Source organism: Eleutherodactylus coqui, chromosome 4, assembly GCF_035609145.1.
Source record: "Eleutherodactylus coqui strain aEleCoq1 chromosome 4, aEleCoq1.hap1, whole genome shotgun sequence".
Classification (NCBI taxonomy): Eukaryota; Metazoa; Chordata; class Amphibia; order Anura; family Eleutherodactylidae; genus Eleutherodactylus; species Eleutherodactylus coqui.
The window spans coordinates 126,835,736-126,859,662 of NC_089840.1; the positions used below are offsets into that span (position 1 = coordinate 126,835,736).

The window sequence follows — 23,927 nt, forward strand, 5'->3', positions numbered from 1 at the left end:
GAGAGAGTTTTCGAGGTTAGGAATGCAACCGTGGAACTTGGAGCAAAGGGTGGCATTGGTAAGAGTCTTCCAGTCTCTTGCCATTATACCGCCATATCACCAGTTCAGCCTAAGCCACAGCATAAAATAAAATTGTTAAGAAATCCACAGTCAAGTCCTGGCAAAAATCTGCCATCTTTTTCTTGCGTAGTAACCAGGAAGGTGGTGGCATGGGAAGGCCACTTCTTCATTGAGTGGAAAGTGACTTGGGTGGATATTCAAAAACCTCTAAAATGTCCAGCTGTAGACTCTGCACAGACTGCATACATGTTTCATTCTGTTAACCTGTAATTGAAGAATATCCTGGTTCCTCTGAGAATAGTCTGATAGATTTACGGGTGTCTGCAATTTTGAAAATTACAGTCTTAAAGTAAACTTTCTCACCACACCTATTACTGTGAATGCAAAGCAGCTTATGTAATAAATTGACTTTTGCCTTTAGTTCACTTGTATAACAGAAGGTGTGTTCGGGCTTTATGTGCTTTTGGATAATAGTCTGTGGTCAGACAGCATTTAGTGTTTTGAGAAGTTTCTCATACGATGTATGCCAACGTGTCTGATTACCTTACATCAATTCTGTACTAATGTAAATATTACAAGGTGTCGGCACATCAAGTGTTAAAGCTTTGCCATATATATTCATGAGAAAAACTATGTCCTCTTTGCTATGGGTTTAAGTATCAGGAATGCTGAATGCTCCAGACCAGCAAACTGTTAAAACATCTGCTTTTATAGAGGCGGTCACACTTGCCGATCATCCGTTTAGGGCCTTAGCACCTGGCTGCTACTTAGGCCCACTGTCCACGGGCAAATTTGAATTGCAGATGGTCCGCAGTTCAAGCCACCCGTAGGAAGACATGGGTGTCCGCAGCTGAATTAATATGAACAAAAGGTTTGGTACAGTGTTAGCCAGTAGAGTAAAATGTGTGTGTGTGTGTGTGTGTGTGTGTGTGTGTGTAATGTCCTGATACGTAAAACCATAGAATTTAAAAGGGGTGTACTTGGTTTTTCTCATGACTGTATATTAACTTAAAATTCTCCCTTTTGGAAGCGCCTACTGTAAGTACAGGGGAGCGTTCAGAGTGGCAGCAGGTTTGTCCCTGTGAGATGCCTACAATAGCCATCATGTGCCATCCTGTCAGGACAAACCTGCAGCTTATCCCTTTACCTCCTAAAGCTACTTGCAGACACTGAATTTACACAAAATATATTATTCTTGTTGATCGGACACTTTGTAACATTTTCATCAGTAAAGAATTCTTTTCCGCTGCTATCACATCTTCGTTGGGGGTTCCATTTTCCTGCCCCAGGGAACAGGAAAGGAGAATCCCCTGGTCGAACGGGTCCATCATATGACAGAACCCAACACCGCCAAGTGGACCTCACTGACTAAAATGGGGTTCATTTAGTTCCTGCTCAGCTGTCTGGCGTTTTACCGGCGCTGCATGCAGTGTTTGTCTTCCAGTATTTTATGTCGGATCTGCGACAGAACGTCCGACCGGTGGTTGCAACGCAGATGTGAACCTGGCCTCCACAATCTGTCAATATTCTCATGTGTCAATGATTTCTGTACTCCTGAGTCCAGTATCCTCTGCCCCATTCTGGGCTGTTCCTTATAAATATGGCCATTACGCCTAGGTGATGGTTATAAGGTACAGCCCTTATTGTAACCCGAATTCCTTAGCTTTGGCAGCGCCCTGCTTTACGGCTGTCCTCACCTTTGTCTAACTACTTGCTATGTATAGATGAATGTACGGTCTCCGATAAATGTCCTTGTTCCCCGTAGCCTTTCAGACGCCCTACTCTCTAGTGCAGGTCAGGACTATAAAGACTGACAGTATAAGGGGCATTGTTAGGCTGAATCTGGGGATTTTCTTCACATTCAGCCTCTTCCAATTTGTCCGCTTGTTCTGTCTAGGGGTTCCATCATAAAGTTGGAGGAAAGTGCAGCATATTGTGCCGTTGGTTTCCTGGTAACATGATGGAACCCCATTATAATCAATAGGTTCCATCATTTTGACAGATCCGGCGGCCGTTTTTTATTTTCAATGGAAATGTGAAGAAAGCCAAACGTAGACCTCAGAATGTTGAATACATTTCATCTTGTGACTTGGCTTTTTGGTTTTCTGTAATTATTCGAGTCCTGTGTAAAGGTTCCTTAAATTATAACGTGTTCACGAACAATCGCTGAAAATGGGGAAAATTGGACGATATTCGTCCTGTGCGCCCACGGCCACAGACTGGGTGCTGAGCAAGGAACCACTCAGTTGCTGCAGTCACTTAGCTTTCAGCCTGCCTTAAGACAAGCGACTATCGGCCCATGTAAAAAGGCAGTCCATCTATTACAGACTGCCTGTTTGCAGTGAGCGGCCGGAAGATCTCCTGGGTGCCCCACCTTCATGTGCTGAATGAGGATCACGCCTGTGTAAAGTCATGGGAGCGATATCGGTGGGACGGTTGTCGGGCATTTATGTCCTTATTCCTTGTAAAGGCACCCTTTCTTGTATTTCCCTGGCCCACCTCCTCCTTACCGTAAAGATTCTGGTTTTGCAGTTTGACACGCAATCAGTTAAGCTTGGTTTTCCAAGTAACAGGAACTACATGTGGCTGATACTCCACGCAGTCACGGCTGAGCAGAGTCCCAGCCACACAACTGGGACTCTAAAGGGCAATCCTTGCTTTCATCTTTCAAGTTTTATTCGAGGGGTTTTGCTTTAAAGTTAGGGAAACCCCTAAAAAAGGCCTGTAAACCCACTGTTGCAACAAGTGACGGCGCTCAGCCATTTTTGCTGTCGGGAGCGGCTGCAGCTTGTTTGTAGATGGGCTCAGCATGTGAAGTGACGTCACGGGGAGCCCAGAGTTGGGGGCGGAGAGAGGGGAGTAAATGGATTTTATCTTAATGCGTGGGGGACCCGTGGACAGGGGTTTCCTCAACTCTAACAGCCCTTTTAAATGTATTAATTTATCCTGAAGTCTAAAGGCATTCTGTTGTGTTGGGGCTGTGTTGGTCTTGGTGTGAGTCTATTTTCAGTGGAATTGAGTAGTTTATTTAGCATTAGGTGGAATGTCTAATCAGGTTTGTGTCCCCCAATTCATTTAATTTCACTGCTATAGCTTTTCTTTTATATATGGGAACAGCTGACTATTGTGAATGTGCTGACCCCTGGTTGAGGGGCGTCTTGCATTGGGTCAGCAGTGGCCATCCTGAAAGATGAGCCCACGTGATTCTCTGGTTTGGTAGGGACCCAGCTAGGTACATGTTGCGGATAGACCCCAAATCGGACACTATGCTCTTCAGAATCTGATGCAATTTACAGCTGTAACCTCTTTACACCATGCACCATCAGCGACAGACCGCTGGAATCAGCATGCCTGTCACTGCCTCATGCTGCCCTTACCGTGAGCAACATTAAGGACATGAGGGGGGGGGGGGTCCCTTCTAAGATTTTAATATTTAACTTGAATGTTTGTGTGAAGAACAATGTAGGAAGCGTCCCCATCTGTATTGTGCACAAGAAGCCTACAAAAAGGTGAGGAGCTGTTGGGTCCCTTGTAGGCTGGCCAGAGTCTCAGTCCAGTGCAATGAGTGCCAGTCGGTGCTCATTCATCTTTCTTTTACACAGGCCACATTTGTCGCTATAGGTTGGCTGTACATCTGCTTGTTCACATAGGAAGATACGCAGCCAATTTGCCAATATTTTTATGATCACTAAATATTGTTGATGAGCCGACAGGCATTTGCTTGTTGGACCGCTGATTGTTGGACCTTTTTATGGCCCAATTGTCAGGCCAAGGAACGTTCAGAGGTGCATCCATGCCTGATGAGCAGTGTGTGTGTGTATGTGTTGAGGTGGTTTCACATCTGTGACAGAACTTCCTGCCGAAGGTTCGCTCACAGATGTGGCTGAAAATACCGGAAGAATGCACTGTATGCAGAACTTTTTGTTCTGACCAAAAGCCGGGTAGTTGGGTGGAAAGCGGGTGGACACCACTTTAGTCAGTGTGGGCTGTCCGGCTACTAGGATTCCCCTTTCCTGCTCCCCAAATAGATCATGAAAGCAGAATCCCCAGTGTAGATGTGAAACCACCCTAAAAGGACCTTTATCATGGCGGAGTGTTCAGTTTATGAAAAATGCCAACTGGTTAAGTCCGGCTGTTCTGTTTACTATATGCTCACCCACTCGTCCTTGAAACGGTAATTCTGTTTACCATCATGTGTTTAATAGTTGGTCCGTGTAATTATTTACCCTCAGTCAGTCTGGCTATAGTGATTTAATACAGCGTGCTGAAGAACACGACCATCTTGGACTACCTTCCAGGATCGGGACTCTTCTGCTGACGTCTTGTGGTTAGGAATAAAAACTGAGAGGAACTTTTACTGTTAATGGCCTATCCTCAGGATAGGTCATCAGTAGTTGATCGGCAAGGATTCGTTTCTCAGGATCCCCGTTGATCAGCTAATCCTCCATCCCACTGTTGGTGCAGCTGGCTGGATGTGGTCATCGTTGGTCGGGGCCACAAGTGTAATAGCTGGCTTTACTCCAATTGGCCCCGACCACAGGAACTACGACCTGCATTGACAGCAGGTCGGATGATCAGCTGATCGGTGGCGATCCTGAATGGTCACTGATGAACTATTGGTGATCTAATGTAAAGATGGGTCATTACAGTAATAGTAAAAGTCCCGGAATACCCCTTTAATTTGCTATACAGCGTTGGATATGAACCTTTTTACAATATTAGGGAATAGAATATCTCCTTTGGTGGCTTATAGATAACTCCTGCTTCAGATCTAGTTGTTTTCTTTTTTTCTTCCTTTTCATGGACCTCTGTGAAGTGATAAACTAATCTGGGATAGAAAATGAAAACTTTGCCTAAATCTTTGTCTTACATGCACTTTATTTGTGATGAGTCACTTTTTGTTTTTCACGACTTCTCCCTTTTTTCCTGCTCTTTCCGCCCTCCAGAGCTCCGGAGATAATCCTTGGTCTGCCATTCTGCGAAGCAATAGACATGTGGTCTCTGGGCTGCGTCATAGCGGAGCTGTTCCTCGGGTGGCCTCTGTATCCGGGTGCTTCAGAGTATGACCAGGTAACTTTAAATGTGTGCACGCAAATGGTTAAAATCCTGTCCCTGTTCTTGTAAAGAAATGGCTAAAAATTGGACTTTCTAATTTCTAAAGGTATTAAATATTCCGTGTTTTTTTGTTTGTTTGTTTTACATCTTTTGTGCAATCTTTTTATTTTTTATTTTTTTAATTTTATACCACCATATTGAGTGGCATAATTGTATTTTTCCATCAGTGTAGAGAGTGAGGGTTTGCAGCTCGGTGTAAGCTGATGATTTCATTGGCATCACTTTCGGGTACGTACAGTCTCAATCCTGCTGCTGATCTCGCACTTGCAATGGTAGCACCTTGCCAGATCATCATGACGAAAATGTGCATCACAGCCAACTGGAACCTAAATCTTTGATCACAGCCTAACTAAACCAAAGGCCCATTTACCCTGGACAAATGTCGGGCAAATGATGCCCAACACTCGTCCATGTGTGTACTCTTTCCCATGCTGCTGCACTGGAGCGACTATCGCTGGCTCGCGCAGTAGATAGGTGGGGTGCATGAAGGAGTTTTCACTCCTCGCTCTCCCCCGTCCCTCTCCATTCACTTTACACAGCTGCCTTTCAGTTTAAACAGCAGCCGTTCAGTACTGAATGGCCGCTGTTAAGGTGAATGTAGATGGGCGGGGGAGAGCGAGGAGTAAAATCTCCTCTAGCCGTCCCGCCCCCACCTGCTGGCCACTCTGTGAGTGAGCTAGCGATACTCCTGTGCAGCAGGAAGGGAGTATGTGCGGTGCCAAGTGTCGGGCATCATTTGCCCAACGCTTGTGCAGTGTAAATGGGCCTTTAAGTTAAGGAGTGGGGAAGAAAAAAAAGTTGCAGAGACTTTCCGCACGTCGCTTGTACAAACACTAAGTAGGCACACCAGGAAATATATATATTCTCTCAACTTCAGATTTTGTCTTATTTGGGTACAAATCCACATATTATAAAATCTGTATGAAAAGCGCATACAAAGTCAAAAAACGTAGGAGTAAGAAAAAACTCTTACGAAAGGGAGCCTGTCACCAGGTTTCACCCTTACAAATCATTGGCAGCATGTTATCAGTAGGGGAGATGTAAATATTGTGAGGAGCTCACCCGGGATGCGTACCACACGTCACACCTTCAGCTGGGACACAGAGTTTTTAAACTCTAGATGGTGTTTGTTTTCCTAACTTTTGTGCAGCTATACAGACATGGGCCACTTCTGGTGGGAATACAAGATAAAAGTATGCCTGTCTGACTGGTGGGCTACTCCCTACCAGCCTGAAGGCCCATTTACACGCAAAGATAATCTTTTAAACAACTGGAAGTTTTAGTGATCATTTTGCATAAAATGTTAGTCAGGGCTGCCAGCAGAAGAATAATAATAATAATCCTTATATAGCACCAACATATTCCGCAGCGTTATATAATACAATGTAATCTTCCGTCTCTTACAGAGAAATATAACCCCCCCCCCCTCCCCAAAGAAATCAACCATAACTACACCAGATGGGGGAGGGGGTGGTGGTCTTGGTCTTGCCTAGCTGATGCTGTCTGGGTCCCGGCCACTAATCTCTAGCGCTGCTCCAGGCTTCCCTGCACTGACAGATCATCTATTGCTGGTAGCAAGGTGTAAGAACCCCGGCCTCCAGCAAGAGATTGCTGTGACTGGTTCTCAGTGATGGCTCAATGCACCAATCAGAGCTCAATCTCTTGCTGGAGGTGGGGGTTCTCAAGCCTGGCCACTTGCAATAGATCTGTCAGTGCGGGGGAAGCCTTCAGCAGCGCCAGAGACCAGCGGGAGGGACCCTGACGGCAACTGCTAGTCGAGTGTTGCTTTTTTTTTTTTTCCCCAGCTCCCTTGACTGCATTTTCAGCACAGCTGAATACACTGGTATAACGCATGCCAGCGCTGCTGAAACCGCAATAAACGCAGTGTTGAAAAGCACTGTGTTTCTGCAAATGCCTGTGTGAGGGAGGCCTAAGTGTGTAAGCAAAACAAGTCTTCACCAAAGGTAACGCCACCCCATGACTTTTGGCTTATCAGTGTATATACTTATTTACAACTGTCATCTTCCTTAAGAACCTTTCGTAGAATTTCCAAGTGGTTCAAGAAATGGTAAGGAAGATAAATTGGCTCACTCTATGGCTGGGGTCACACGGGTCGTATTCTCGGCAGAAATCTCGCGGTTTTGCCGCAGCGAAAAACTGTGAGACTTCTGCCGAGAAAGCGCAGCTTCAAAACCCGCGGCACTGCATGCTTTACTGTTGCGGCCAGCTCTCCTGGAGGAGAGCGCGGCTGCAGCAGAAACAATAAAATGGACATGCTGCGTCATAGGAATCCGCGCCGGTTTCTACTGGCTTGCCGCGACGATTTGCTGCCTCGCGTGGCTGAGACTTTTGACAAATCTCATCCAAATGGCTGGCTAAACCTGGGATTAGCGGCTGCAGGGAAATTCTGTGACAAATCCGCCCTGTGTGACCCCAGGCTAACGGAGATCCCACGCTGATGCGTTTCACTTTTGCTCCCTTGGTGCGCTTGAGGGGGTCTTGCTGTGCAGCTGCCAGCAGTACGCAGTCTTACAGGGGTTTAAACAAGTTAATGCCTTCATTCCCCATCAGTCAGGATGCTACGTAGTGGCTTGTAGATGGAGTACGGTGCTGCGGACTATGTAGTTATTGCCGCTTCTCCGGCGCCATGTGTAGGTGTCCCTGGTGTCCTGCCAGCGCTCTTACATCATCCGGCTCATGAATATGGATGAGATCACCCGCTGGATTTCCTGACATGAGATGGAACTTTCCAGCAGGTGTTCAGGTTGTGCAGATAATCGTAAAACATGATGACAGTCGTTACTTTACAGCCATGAAACTCAACTCCTGAGACCTTTATTAAAGCTCCAAGTGGTGGCAGCCTCCTCGGTGTAAGGTGCTGCCGCTGCTGCAGTCATTCCCAGCGCTCTCCATGCGACCTAGACTCTTCTTTCTTCCTTTGGCATACAATGGTCGACCGCTTCACTGTCTCAGCAGTTGGTGTTGCGCACAATACCAGGATTTTCGTGATTCGTTACATAACTTTGTACTGTGCGATTCTTCTTTCCTTTTTCGCTATTGTAAATCTCTCCTAATGCGGTAATTGGCGAGGGGGCACTGCAGATAATGCCCGCACAGTCGTGGGGCAGCTTGCCTTAGTGTGTGCGGCTGTGTTTAGATGTGTCCTCGGCTTATTGGTTTTTCATGAATGTGTTTTTGTTGTTTTGTTCCTTGTTTGTGTGCGGTGACTTACATGATTATTGAAGTGATATTTTTGAGAAAACTGCATTTGTTTTCGCAGTTATAAAAACTTTTTTTGGGGGGGAAATGTGCACAGGGATAAAATACACGCCGGCTTCTTGCAGTATCGGGCAAAGTCCCAAAGTTTTCCGTAAGAATAGCTTTCATCTGAGGAATGACCACTGGTTTTCTGTTTTGGAGACCCCATTCACACGGCTGTGTCTGCGAAATGCTACAGAGGTCCTGCAGTGTATTACTGCCCTGTGTGATGCCAGCAGAGACACGGCCACCTCTGTGTATTGCAGCAAGTGACTGCGTATCTCATACGCACGGTCTTGCGCAACGTGAGTCTTGTCGTGTTTTTTTTGTTTTATATTCCCTTCTTTGTTTCATAGCGGGGTGACATATGTATTGCTGCCATAGAAAAGAGTAGCGCTCACGCTGTGTGGTACGCGGAGAAAGACAGCATGCTGCCATCTTAGTCTCACACGTATCTGCACACTAATGTGAACGAATCTTGTGTTTTTATGGAGAGCATCTGTCTGTCTAAGAAACACAACTGAGAATACTCAAATGATTTGGGTGCTATTTGGGGCAGTGCGGGTTTCTCAGAGGCTGCACACAGCTGTTGGGTGGCACCTGCTCTGTACATGACACCGCTCACCCACCCAGATCTGTACAGATAAGGCTCACAGCAGCAGCTTGCATCCCTCGTGTAGCTCTGTGTAGTTGGTGTATAGTAGTAATATGGCATTCAGCAGCTGGATTGTCACCTTTAGACGTACATGAAGCTTCTTCCTTGCTGGTAAGGTTACAAGGCCATATCCGGTTTACTGTTTACTCATGAAAACCCACATATTAACTAGTATAAACCCTGGAGGCCGGGCTCACACAAACATATTACATGCACATAATACGTGGTAAATGGCGCCAAAGTACTTTGATCTTCACTGTTCCACTCACACCTGCGTATATTTATTGCGTATGTTACACGAGTAAAAAAAAAAACACGCAGTATGTTCTATTTTACCGCGTAAGAGCCCTATTGTCCTCTGTGGGTTTGTTATGTTCTATATACATGTTGCTAGAAGACCTGAGAAGAGAAAATCTAAAAAATACAAGGCAGGAAGCCGGTGCAGGACGGCGTGCGTAAAATACGCTATACATGCGCAGGCATACACGAGCAAAATAGGGACGTCATTCGCTCGCTCAAACTGTAATTAGATCTAAAAAGACCCTGACATCTGGAGTAGTCCTCCTCTGCTCTTACATGGACATAATATTCACGTGGCGTTCACTAGCCCATATGATGTGCAATATGAGAGTCCAGGGGTGATCCGGGGAACCTCAGCAGATCACTCGGGTGACTCCATTCTCCTTCCTCGCTCCACTTCTTAATGGCTACTTTGTCACTTAAAAAAATGAAATGGGTGAAGTTAGACGTGTAATAAAATATATCAATCCAGTCACCATGCAGCTTCTGAAGGACGCTGCCCTTCTGTACTCAAGGTTGATGTGCTCATAAATAACACTCTGTGGACATGTCATACGTGTGCACCTAAGACAAAGCTGCGTTGTTGAGTAACCATCATGTGGCGATGCCTCTAGAAGAACAAGCCGGTGTGTCCCTCACCCGGAGAGCGGCCTTGTAAAGGGTTGCATGTCCTCTACACAGATTGATTGCCATGGAGACTCATCCATGCCACCTTGCTGTGCCGCTTGCAGATACACATGGATGCTCTTGTTCATCCCGTTTTAGTCAGGATTGAAGGAAGGTGATGGATTCTGCTACTGAATTGCTTTCAGAGTCTGTTACTGTTGGCCCATTTACACGGGACAAGATGTCGGGCAAACTATGACCAGCCCTCGTCGCATTGATGCTCGTTGCTGTGAGGTTACACAGGAGCGAGGGGCAGTAGAGTATGATACAGTTCCTGTAATGCCCGGCATGCCCAGAGGCTGATAGAAATCTACAGCATGTTCCCATCTGAGCTGCAGCGGCAGTGAACTGATGACTTGTTGGACTTGATGACCTGTCGGCGTATCCCCCTGTCTGCCTGCCAAAGCTGTAAATGATTGTGTAGCGGCAGTGATTTGGCCTCTGACACTTAGTAACTTTCCAGAGCAAATCTGGCTTTCAGCATTTATAAATAAAAAGCCGTAGATGAGCGGTTGGTTTCCTAATCGGAGATCTGGTCGTCTTCTGAGAATTGGGTCTGCTGTAGGTGACTTGTTTATCTACAGCCAGATATCCTCAACTTAACCCTTCAACACATTAGGACGAGGTCAGATCCTTCTGCAGGAAAAATACATTACAGTTTTGGACAAAATGAACTCGTTCTGTTAGAGCTATCAAACTGTTAGTTGTGTCCTTTTTTAAAGCCAGGATTAAAAATGACACCCAAAGCGCATCCATATTGCTTACAGAACCGGAGTTACAGCCCTTTGAAGTGGGGTTGGGAATACTGAGTCTGCTGCTGTCAGGTTTCAGTGCATGTGTGGAGGAGATGGGGTGGGGATAGACAAGTGACTTCAGAAGATTTGTGGTTCTCCTCTCTGTCCCAGGGGAGGGTGATATGAGACCTAGTTTACTCTGTCACATAGTAATTTTTTTTCTTTCTTTTTTCCCGCTACACCTTTTAACCCTGCAGATTCCACAGTCACTGTTGACCGCGGCATCTAAGAGTTTTTACATAAACTGAGTCCATCTGTCTTTCTCCTGCTTTTTTCCCCCCTTACCCGCCTACAAAAGGCTTTAAAAATGAAAAAATAAAAACCTACACATAGTTGGTATCGCCACATCCATAACTGTTCCCACAGCCAAAAAAAAAGTTGTTCGATACATTATGTTCTCGAAATTGGTTCCTATAAAAACTAGAACTCGTCCCGCTAAATACAGCAGCGTTGGTAAAAAAATCAGCTATGACGACGGTAACACAAAGCAATGTACTGTTTCTTGGGGCTAATATTATGCCACTAAAGGGTTAAAAAAGCACCTAAGGTGACTGAGTTGTGCACCAAATCTATTTCTAGGATGTTTGAGTGTCATCGGCCCCTTACTATTGTCTCACTTGTTTTGCCCCTTTAAAGAAAGGTTCTGGATGCATACAAGCGTCGTCCTGTATCGCGTCGCCTCCGGTAAAGCCCCATTCTAGTACAACACCACCCTGGCTTGGTATGATTGCATCTGATACAGGCAGGAGGGCTTCACACTGATCCTTACCCTAGTTACACTTTGCAGACTTGTACAACAACTTTCCCAAAGACTGGAATGTGCTCCTTTTTTTTTCTTAGGGGGGGGGGGGGGGGGGGGGGGGGGGATGCTGCAGAAATTGACCCAATGTATTCATAAAATTTGGCGTGGTGTTGCACAATTAAAGCCGCAATATGTATAGAGGTTGTAGCAGCAGCCTTGTTGCAGTTCTGCCTTTGGTTCCGCTCCAGAAATTGTGTGGAATTCTAGAACTTGGTGCGCGGCTTCAGAGATGTAGACAATAAGCAGTTGTTTTGGCGAACCGGTAAATAAGGGGTTTGTTGCCGCCTGCGTCCTGTTTCTCTGACAGGTAATCTGGATGTGACAGATCCGTTCCCCTCTTCCCAGAAGAACAAAGTCCTTAATGGCGTTTTCATTTTCAGCTGTTCTCTTATATATAAAGTGTTTTCAAGGTCGCCGGCTTCCATAATACGAGGAGTCTGGCGCGCTGTCATCACCGCATGGTAAATTACTGCCATTATTGTGTGTTTCAGATAAGGTACATCTCCCAGACACAAGGACTTCCTGCCGAGTACCTTCTTAGTGCCGGAACAAAGACTTCCAGATTCTTCAATAGAGACCCAGATCTGGGCTACTCCTTGTGGAGGCTAAAGGTAAGATGATGATGTAATCTGCAGGGACATGTAGAGCCGCTAAGTCTTAGGATGGTGTGCTAGTGCTAGTTCTGCGCCAGCGTATGTCTGATGGTTGGCACTCCTCATCTTGGCATCTGTTTCTTGCAGGTGCCCTGCAGAATGCCAGATCTACCTTCTTATTTAACTAGTTCATGTTGGATGTACAGAAATAGTATTTTTTTTCTTTCTTCAACACCTTAAGGATCAGGGTGTTTTGTACCTAAAGGTCTAGACCCTTTTTTTTAGGGATTTTACCCGTGTGTTTGTTTTTCTGCCCTAGTCTTTTTTTTTTTTTTTCTTTCCTTCAGCTACCAATGGCGCATATTGCAACATTTTTGGCTGGTGTTGGCAGTGTTTTTTTTTCTCTCCTTATCTAAATATATATTATATACATAGAAATAAAACGAATTATAATATTATTTAACACCTATGCTCCCCATAACGTCATAAGACTTCTGGGTGGCATTGTCGTGTTTCCCCCCCCCCCACTTTACACTTTCCCACTGTAGCTGGGACATCCATAGGTGCCCCAGTTACAGGGAAAACATACCTCTGTAGTGACAGTAGCAAATTTTGATCTGCTCTGTCACTGACTTAAGCCGCTGCACTACTTCTGTGCCAGGGGGCACCTGGTGGTCTCTGCACTACATAGTGCTCATTGAGCACTATGTAACCTAGAAAGGATAAGGCAGAAGTGGTTAAAAAACAGTTTCTCCCCAGAATATACCTACAGGCGCTCTGTGGTGAGACATCTGGTGAACACAGCAAGGGCATGTATCCCTAAACTCTGGAGACACACACTACCGCCTTCCATTGTTTTGTGATTCCATCGTATTCGCGAAATTGAGGACCTAACAGCGTCTCTCAAAGACACTCGGGGAGAATTTATCAGAACATGGCATCACTGGGTGGAGTTCCAGGGTTCAGATTAATATAAGAACATCTCTGGATAGAGCGCTAAGTAGATTCCCCCCCCCCCCCCCCCCCCCCCCCCCCGAAATTAGTCACCACTTCCATGGTATGGAGGGACAGGCATCTGCATCTACCACTCCCTTATATATTAAATTTGTGTGTTTCCTCCCCGCCTCTCCAGTCTTCTCTTTCCTCTTCCTCATCAGCCTGGGACCTTGTCAGTTTAGGTTTCCCCGCCCCCCGAAAACCTTTCCTTTTTTTCCCAAGTGGTGGGGGTTAACCACTGTTTTGTGTTCTGAGGGGAGCATTAGCTTTCAGCAAATTAGAATATTAGTTTGTTTAGTGGTTTATCACCGAATAGAGATTTTCTCCTTTCTACAGAATATTACGTTATGATCTCACTGGTTTTATATTTTCTGAGATGTTCTGGTATACTATGCAATCTGTATAGATGTCTATTACCTTCGCACTATGTTGTTAGTGATCCACAGTGTATGCAAAAAATTACTAACTAAAGAAGTAAAAAAAAAAAAAAAAAAAAAAATTCTCCCTTCTCCTCCGGGTCCTCTGCTGTGTGTGACTAACAGCCGAGGACCCGACCTGCTCTTGTTAGATTGTTGGAGCTTTACTCTTGCGCTGTACTTTTGCTATCAACCGGGATTAAAGCCCAGGACCAAGCACCGTATATTTACCACTCTTGGACCTTAAAGGGTTAAGCTTTGTTAGAATTCCGCAGCCACTTATTGTTGTGTTTTTTTTGGTTTTTTTTCCCCCCTATGTAGACACCAGAAGAACATGAAATGGAGACTGGAATAAAATCTAAAGAGGCTCGCAAGTACATCTTCAACTGTTTAGATGACATGGCACAGGTGAGTGAGTCTGCAGAGTCCAGGGAGACAAAGGGAACAGCCATGTTGGCATCAACAGTCAGACAGAACCCCGAGCTGTCGCTATAATGGTAAATAAGAGGTGGCTGTCTTCCCAGATCATCCCATCCCAGACATAGTGCCACAGTTGGCTATGGCCTGTGCCTGGTACTGCAGCGTGGTACAACTTGCTGCATCGGGGTGAAGCTGTAATACCAGACAACGGCCCTTGGAGGATGTTGCAGGTTGCCCGTTCCTAAGTCAGATTCATCATGCTGCATTATGTTTGTGTCCAGCAGAATTCTTTTATCCATCATTTTCTTCTGTCTCTTACTAGGTAAACATGTCGACAGACCTAGAGGGCACAGATATGTTGGCAGAGAAGGCAGACAGAAGAGAATATATAGACTTGCTGAAGAAAATGTTGACTATTGATGCAGATAAAAGGATAACTCCGATGAAAACCTTAAATCACCCCTTTGTTACCATGACTCATCTGCTGGATTTCCCACACAGCAACCAGTAAGTAGGAACGTTACCGGGCACAAAGACATCCCGTTCAAGGGGACTTCCAGGAAAATGCTAGCGTGCGCTTCTCTGGATGACACACAATGCTTTACATTTTTTTTATTTTCTGCCTGATACAACTTGTCAAGTGATTCCAAGCCAGACACATAGGAGATGAAAATGGGGAGTAAATCTGTGTTCGCCTTGTCTGTGGTTTAGCTTAGATGCACAAAGACAATGAAATGGATACATGTGTAAATGTACTGTGTGTGTTCAGTTACTGCATGTACTAATTATACATAGAAGTTGAAGAATAATCCTTATATAGCGTCTGCATATTCTGCGGATCTTTACTAATCAGAGGAAACGTGTACAGACAATCATCGTTTAAAGGGGTTTTCCAGGGAGAATAGTATTGATGAGGTATCCTCAGGATAGGTCATCAATAGTTGATCGGCTGGGGTCTGTTGCTCAGGACCCCGACCGATCAGCTGATTCTGTGCCCGCTGACAGCACCACAATTATATAAAGGTCGGAGTGGAAGCAGTGGAAATCTCTATTCCGACCGCTGTGTAGTGGCCGGCGCTTGTAACTGCAGGCACGGCTCTTATTGATGTCAACATGAGCCGTGTCTACACACTCTGTGCACCTGCTAACAGCGCCACAACACAATCACCTGATCAATCAGGGTGATGGACTGCAGCCTATCAACTATTGATGACCTTATTTACCCTGGAAAACCCCTTTTGATATTCTATAAAATGTAACAATCAATTTGAGAATTGACGGCCCTCTATAGACGGGTGGTTCAACTTTTGATCATCTGCTTATGAGGCTGCTGTAAATGGTCATCCATAGAAGAAAGAGCACTGTGTTAAATGTAAGGTACATGTGTCTGCATGCGGTCTTACCGACCCTTAAGAGGCGTTTCTGTTTTGCTCTCAAATTCGTTCATCAGAATTGCTTCGCTTTTGGATTAACCTTTTACTTTTGCATCTTCCGCAGCGTAAAGTTGTGTTTCCAGAACATGGAGATATGTAAGAGGAGGAACAATGTGTATGATACGGTGAATCAGATCAAGAGCCCTTTTACCACTCACGTGGCTCCTAACACAAGCACAAATCTCACTATGAGTTTCAATAACCAGTTGAACACCGTACACAATCAGGTACGTCGCTCAGACATGGCTGCTGCGCACAGATGTCCTTGTAGCCTCTTGGTGTTCAAAAGGGCAGGCTATTACTTTGGTAACGGTTCCTTGTAAGGTTCCCTATACCAACTGGATCTGCATGGTGAAACCGTACCTTCCAAGAACTGTAAAAGACATCTCAGCCAGCCAAACAGAAGTCTACTCTTTCTGCAAAGAGTGAAAATGCTGAGACTGCCATCTGCAGATCGGTGGTTTGGCCGTTATCCCTAGTTATGTTTCAGAGCTCTTTTATAGCAATTTTCCTTTTGGAGGAGAGTGGTCTTACGTACTTCCCAGGGAACATTGCCCATAAGAATCCCTACACTGAGTCTCTGCAAGGAGGACCCATACCTTCAAGAACTGGGGAAATGTCTAACAGTTCTGTATGGGCACAGTGTAATGTGCTGTTGGGTATCTTAAGACGCAGGCATGGCAGCTGTGATGGTTACAGGAGAGTGACTGCTTCTGGAAAGTTTACAAGTCTTCCCCTTTCTTTCCCTTTTAGGCTAGTGTCCTGGCATCCAGCTCCTCCGCTGCAGCTACCCTTTCTCTGGCAAACTCTGACGTGTCATTGTTAAACTACCAGTCAGCGCTTTACCCCCCATCTGCTGCTCCGGTTACTGGTGTTGCTCAGCAAGGAGTTTCTCTTCAGCCTGGAGCAACCCAGCTCTGCACACAAACTGATCCATTCCAGCAAACCTTCATAGTTTGCCCCCCAGCATTTCAAGGTAACTTGCCTTTCTGGATTGTATCTCCTTTTTTTTTTTGCATACTATACGACCCGGGTGGACCCGTCTGCTGCTGTTTGAATTTAATTGGATCCTAGCCAAATACTAGAATGAAGAGGGCTATAGAGCCATTTCTTCTGCCCTGCGCGGCACCGCTCCAAAGTCTGAGCAGCACACTTACTGAAACTCTGCACCATTTACTTGGGCAGAATTGCAGTGCAATGCACAGAGAAAACTTGGAAGTGGCAGCGGCACCATTTGGTTTAGGGATTGGCCTGGGGCCAACCTCCTAAGCTCATTTAGACAAACCTTTTACAACAGAAGCTGTATCCATTATCTCCCACCATAAGGCGGTTTCACATCTGCATCGGAACCTACAGATGGAGGTTCCGTCGCAGATCTGACTGAAAGTGCTAGAAGAAAAAGCACTGTATGCAGCACTTTTTCTTCCATTCAGAAGTCGAGCGGAAAGCGGGTAGACCCCATTTGTAGTCAGTGGGGTCCATCTAGCGCTGTTTGGTTCCATCCAGAGATGAAACAACTCTGCCGCGGGGTTTTCCTTTCCTGCTCCCAAAACGGAGCAGGAAACTGGAACCCCCAACACAGATGTGAAACCACCCTAGTACATTTATGGGCCGGGCCTGATGGAATAAGAACCTCCCTCTGATGTGCATATGGAAAGGGTTTGTCTACTTTGTACAAACAACTTAATGTGGTGAGAAGACCTTTTTGCTGATCCCTCTCCCAACTCCCTGCATGTCCTCCGTAGGCAGCTCCAGTTCTCCTCTCTGACGTAGTGTTTACAGGCTGCAGCAGCCTGTGTACGGGACATCCCAGGCTGCTGCAGCCAATGGCATGGTTCCGCTATGGATCGTGTAACCCATTTGTCAACCTGAAGTGCTTGATTTATTACTTAGGTTGTAATAAAGGGGACTTCTCTCTTTTAAGCACAGTTTAAGTCCTATCTGAAGCTCCTAGTTGATGGACGACTATCACCCCTGGTCCAAAACTTCAGGGCTCATGAGTGCAACTCCGTCTCCACTAAAACCAGTGGGGTGTAATCGCTCATCGGGGATTTCAAAGGCTTCTGACTCCTACTAATGACGTTCCTTTATTCTGGAACATTTAGATGTTGTAGTAAATGAGGTGAATGTGCTGGGAACAAATACTAAATGTAGGCAGTATTTCACTAGTCTGCCAAAAGCTAAGGAAATGGAGAAAACTATTCCCCCTGTCACTGGCAACTCGGCACCAAACTTTATCTTAAGTATTTCTTTGAAATGATTTTCCTTGAGGCGTTTTTATGATTCTTTATTAAACACTTTGTTTTCCAAGCTGCTGGGCTTCAAGCAACCGCCAAGCATTCCGGTTTCCCCGTTCGGATGGACAGTTCTGTCCCCATTGTGCCCCAAGCTCCTGCTGCGCAGCCTCTTCAGATTCAGTCAGGGGTTCTGACGCAGGTAATTCATTGTGTGAACTTTTGTAATGTCTCTAGTTGCCAATTATCTGGTATATTTTGAATGGAGCGACCATCTAGACGGAGGTGAGGCGGTAAAGTAAGCTTGTGCAGATGTAATAACCATTTCAGAATTCTCTCATCAGCCGGCACACTACTTGTAAACTTGATACCAGTGTCTGACTCTGCATGGATATAGTTTACCTGGAACCCTTCCACCCTGCCGTGCTATCTGGATATACAGCGTTGTTATTGGTGTATTACATTAACATAATGTATTCAGACGCTCTTCACCATTAGGTGGGACATTGTGCTGACAAGTTACCAGTGTTACAGAAACAAATGATGCAGTTTGAGTTCCGTTTATGTGTTTTGCTGGAGTTTGCACTTGGTCTTACATTGAAAAGGCCTGTCTTCAAGAAATTACAACTTTCTTTGCCCAGTCGGTATGTGAGTCACAACTGCAGAATTTCTGGCATCTTCCTTTTTCTTTCTGATGTCCTCACTGGAAAAGTAGCCTGGGTGTGCCTATCGTTTCAGGAATATAATATGGATTTGGCCATGGTTGCATCAGTCTATCACAAGCAGAATTTCTGGTTTCTCAATCACGCAATCTTGCTGTCTGGCTGTGAAATTAGGTGACAGCATTATGAGCCGTCTATAAAACCTCAGCAGAAATGTGTCCAGATTAAATCGCCTATTCTGACCTCGGACTCCCAGAAAACGGCCACATACCACACCAAAGAAGGGCAGGTAAATACGCCAACCCCCTCAACTTGCAGACAGCCAATGTAAAGGGAGGAGCGTTGCACGGGTGCAAGGTACTGATGAACAACCAGTCACATGACCACCCTGTAAGGAGGGGAGCTGCTGCTTAGTACTAGCACATAAAGGGCGCCAGGCCAATTGATATGTGTAGTGCGCCATGCAGGCTTAAAACCTATTAACGCCATATTTCAATTCACCGGGCTGTTCTGCGACTCACAAGTGAACCGCACTGACATCCCAACCTGCCTCAGCATTTGAAGCCATTGGTAAATTGATAATATTGATAAATACAAGGTTTTGTGTAATATTTTGGACAAAACACAGAAGCCCACGTCAAGGGTCCTCGTTCAGTACAGGGTGGTCATGTGAGGGGTTGTTCCATCAGTACCTTGCACCTGTGCAACACTCCTCCAGCGCTTTAGCGGTCTGCATGCTGAGGGATGTGGTGTTTTTTTTTTGTTTTTTTTTTACCTGCACCTTGTATTAGTACATTGGCAAGTATATGGCCATTTTTTTTCTTTTTTGGCCCTATTCGGACCTCCATTTAAATGTAGAGCATCAATGGTTATCTGTATACAGGTGTAAGATGTTGCAGTTCGCAGGTTACACTTGTCAATATATATTTCTGTACTTTTTTGTCCTAAACGTATATACATATTCTGTCTGTTTCTTGTTTCAAATAACCATTCATTGTTGCGTTCCTCCCTTGCAGTAAGAAGGGAGGGCGCAGCATTTTAGGGCTGCTTCTTCCAACCCCCCACCCCGTTGTAACGCTTTGCAGGCTCTGATCACTGTCTGAGGTAGCCTTCATCAGAGCCGTGACAGTGATGTATTTGGCGTGCAGGAAATCATTCCATAACTAGATAAAGACTTGCCTTTTCTTGAAAAGCCATTTATCTTTTTAGAACTCTGTTCCCAGCCGCGTCCTTACAGCAAACCGAAAATGAGCCATTTCACTGCTCGGCATCCACTCTCCTCAAGCTAATTGTGCCCATCTGAAAACCGATCATGGCTTCGCGCACGGCCATTGATCTCGCAGAGCAATTTGTCTAAAAATACATCAGGCAGCTTTTTGTAGGAAGAGAAAAAAATCCTGGAATAAGTCGTGTTTCATTGAGTTCATAATGGAAAGATGACCTCAGAAACCGGACTGCTGGAAACTGCATCCAGCGCTATGAATCAGCGGCACGGGATGCCAATAACAGAGTACAGTAATGGGGCAGGTGGAGGACATTGCTTACATTCTCCGTACTCCTTCCTTCCATTCCAGCCTTATGACTCAGTTTCTAGGCTTTAATTTTTCTTGATCGTTTTCTATTAACTCTTTATTGACTACTGTGATCCAGTAGTCCTTATGGTGGTTGGGGGAAACATTGATTAGCTTTGGTCACTGTGGCTCATGGAAGATTATGTTTATTACAGTTTAGCCAACCAAATGATTTCTTTTGCGCAATAGTCAAGGTGCAGAAGATACTGGTCCGTAAGGTCAGATCCAATATAATATCGCTGTGTTGATCCAGAGGAAGGCAACACTATCCCCATGAGATGGATGCTAATTACCTCTTATTGGTAAGAGGGGTGGGGGGTTCCTTCCAGACTCCAATTATAGCAATTGGAATAAATCCTTGGATCAATGACCGGTCTACAGAAATCTAGAACGTATATCTTGGACGATTACTTATGTAGGCAGCCAGCATGACGCAGAAGTACCGGTAGCTTCGGACATGGCGCGGTTACCTAGCAGGACGTCCTGTTTACAGGCTTTTTTTTCTGTCAGGCTATGAGTTGGGGGTTGTGATGGCATTTTGCTGGGATATGCAGTTCTCTGATGGATGTTTTAACTCCAACCCTTTTGTTTACTGGTTCTCTGCACACTGATTCTAATTTTCATTTGTATGTTCATGCCATTATCAGAGATTACTTTCCGGCAGGCATCCATGTGTGTGGCTTTTATGCCCCTATTACACGGGACGATGCTAGTTTTAAACGAACGGGAGACGTCCCTGCCAGTTTGCACTCGTGAATCTTTATACAGGCAGATTATCGCTGAGAATCGCTAGCTTTTTGTTCAGTGTTTCACATTCCTAAAGATGCAAATAATGGAGATGGAACAATCCCTCTGCAGCGCCACCTATTGGATGGCAGCATTCCTGCAAGTCAATGTCCCACACTTTAGACAGGTCTTTAGAAGAATGATTGGAAATTGAAAGCCAAGCCAGAATCCATACGCAGACAGCTGTTCGGGGTTTTTGCCCCTCATCAGTGTGCAGTAGGTTCCTGGCTTGGCTAGTGAGAGGCCTACGATGTGATAGGAAATGTATCATCACTCCTTAGGGACAGCACCTAGAAGGTGTGTGAAGAGACTTGTATGGCCATTCACATTCCTCTGGCAAATGTATGCAACCAATTCTTCCTTATTTACATATATTTCCCAGAGGAGCATGCATGACCTTATAAGTCTCCTCACTCACCTTCTAGGTGCTCTCCTTAAGGAGTGATGATACCCTCCCGACTCTCATTCTTATATGAAACACTGAGTGATGACTGCTTAGACATGGTGAGAAGTGAGTGAACCAGCAATTTATTTTTATGCCAGCTGAAACTGAGCGACAAATGAAAAGTGCACTATGGCTTCACATTTAGACGCAACCATTATCGTGCACTTTCATACATTTGAACAAATTTTGAGTGCCAATCATTACGTGTAAATGGGCCATTACTTTGAACTTTTTTAGTGGCATGTTCTGTGTTTTTTCAAACACAAGAATGTGTCTCAGTCTCCCCCTTTTTTGTTAGATGTGCATTTGCTTCCCCTGGTACCCCTTAATCTGAGTGGACTAACCAAATATAATCGCCCTAGCACCCACAGGTTTTTTTTCTTGGCTGGAGCTTCTGCAAGGCCTCTATAAGGTTTTCTTCACACAAGCTTTGTTCCAGTTTTCCACTTTGTTATGGGAGCCAGATAACAGAATTCACTAGCTGAACAGATCTGTCCAGAACGGTGGCCATTGACTATAATGGGGTGCATTCAGTCTCCAGGCTGCACCTGCATCATCTGGGATTTTTGCAGAAATCGGCGACAGGAGCTCCGAGTGCAACCTCTGAGGCTGATGTGAGCAATCCTGCAGAACTCAATGATACATTCTTGTATTCAGGTCACTTCTGATATTTGCAAAAATTATCTTGTCGTAATCTGACTAAATCGCTGGAAGACGGCATTTTGATGTCACTTTGCTGTAATTGTAGTTTAAAAAAATTAAATTTGGCTCAACCGTTCTGTCCAGAGAGACTTTGTTTTTGGATCTTGATGAAACAGTCCCTAACTCCTTATCCTTGAAGTTGAGGGATGTCTCACCAAGTCCTTCATGTATCTGTAGGACATGGCGGGCGGAAATAGAACATTTTCATAACCGTGCTCATCTGAAATAAGTAAGGTGAGAAGGTCGGCACAACCTTCACTAGAGTTCACGAGCATTGACCAAGTTTAGTGAAGACTTCAGGACCTAATTCCATTTTTTTTTTAGATTGGGCTATTAATGTTCAATTCACTTTTCTGTATGACTTTTATGGAACCTCTAAGGATCAGTCTAGAGTACTGTCCTCTAAACCAAGGCTGTGCAGTTGTCTTACATACTTGACAAGTGACACAACGCCGTTCTTAAGAATTGTATTAAGAATCCAGAGCCCTCCCATGGTAGTCATCCCTTTTTCTAGCCAATAAATTAAACCTTAACTGTCCAGTATACCCCCCTATAATATGCAGAGAGGATCCATATCTAACGTATAGCATCCAATATTGGTGTCATTGCAAAAGCTACAAACCGTTGATCACACACTGACCATTTTTCATCAGAATGGCTACACAGAAGTACATGAACTACCCCCAAACCCTAACAGACCTTTCACAAAAGCCTTTCCCCACCCCACTTAATCTTCATTGGGGCATGTTGGCGTCCTTCTGTGTAGCCATCATGGTGGCCACCCATGGTCCGTCTAGAAGCCATGGATTGTGCTGTAGAAATGAATATATTTGCATATAAGTGCCCCTTTCTGCCTATGAGCTTTTGCATTGCTGATATTAATCATTAGATGTTTGTGGATCTTAATGTTGGCCATTATGATTTGATAAAACTGCATTTGGGCCTTTTTAATTTACTGATTTATAGATACAATATTTCATATGGTAACACTACAATAGTTGTATCATATACGGGAATTTTATATAGTGTTTTTTTTTTTTTTTTTTACTTTTCTGATTGCTTTACTCTAACATCGAAGCTAAAGTGGGGTTCCTTGTACTTCTGGGGGATTTATGGGGGGGGGGGGAAATTGGCACAAATTGGCAACCATTTTAAATCTAAACCAGTGTACGGCATCTTTAAATAATGGCTTTTGGAAGGGAGTGACTAAGTATACTGGCATAGCTTGCATAGATTTTTAGGAGTGCGAACATTCTGGGGAGCGCCTTTGCATACCTTTTTAAGTACATCTTTGCGCCTGTTGGAATCTTATGAACTCCAGCATTTTAATGCCGGTCTTAAATTTCCCCTCGGGGTTCAAGTTCAACATTTGGTATATATGCTGGGAAAAAGCTTTTAAAGCATACCTTACACATTCATAGGGTTAACAGAGGCCTTGTGGTCCTAATCGGAGTACCATGCATTGATATACCCAGTTTCTTTACACTTTTGCAGTAAGTGGGCTACGTATGCTTATACAGGGGGATATGGTGAAGCCTTCTGTCAGAGGTATCTATTGGGAAATCTTCCTACTGTATACTTCTGAAAGAAGAGTCAAACTTGGTGTTCACGAAGCCAAAAGATGTGGCTATAATCTGGCAAATATTCTGTATTTTTTTTTTTTTTATTTAATTGGCATTTTTGTCAGGAAGGGGCTAGAAGTGAAGACATTTACCATAATTTGTATCATAGCACACAATGCTCATGTCTTTTGCCCCTGTGGATTGTCTCAGGCTATAATGAGCTAGTCACTACGGTACAATGGAGAAACCTTGATGCGTGCACATCCAATAGTCCATTCATAATCTGTAGTTTTTACTTTAATAGATTACAACAGTTCACATTCCGACACTTAGTAGAATTGTTAGGAATGATTGTTGCATCTCTATGACCAGCTTAACTGGACACTTGTTCAGGACGTTATCCGACTTTTACAAATTTGGCCTAACTAGGGTAGGCCATCAATATCTGATCAGTGGA

The 23,927-nt window shown here is 44.7% G+C and overlaps 1 protein-coding gene across 3 annotated transcripts in view; it reads left to right on the forward strand.

The window, feature by feature from the left end:
• HIPK1 (homeodomain interacting protein kinase 1) overlaps positions 1-23,927 on the forward strand; it is a 60,587-nt gene that overhangs the window by 18,840 nt on the left and 17,820 nt on the right. For all 3 annotated transcript variants that reach the window (XM_066600078.1, XM_066600079.1, XM_066600080.1), the window contains exons 3-9: positions 5,007-5,130; positions 12,142-12,261; positions 13,977-14,063; positions 14,398-14,582; positions 15,573-15,735; positions 16,262-16,484; positions 17,820-17,944. In XM_066600078.1, the coding sequence (XP_066456175.1) occupies positions 5,007-5,130; positions 12,142-12,261; positions 13,977-14,063; positions 14,398-14,582; positions 15,573-15,735; positions 16,262-16,484; positions 17,820-17,944 (1,027 nt within the window). The remainder of the gene's footprint in view (positions 1-5,006; positions 5,131-12,141; positions 12,262-13,976; positions 14,064-14,397; positions 14,583-15,572; positions 15,736-16,261; positions 16,485-17,819; positions 17,945-23,927) is intronic.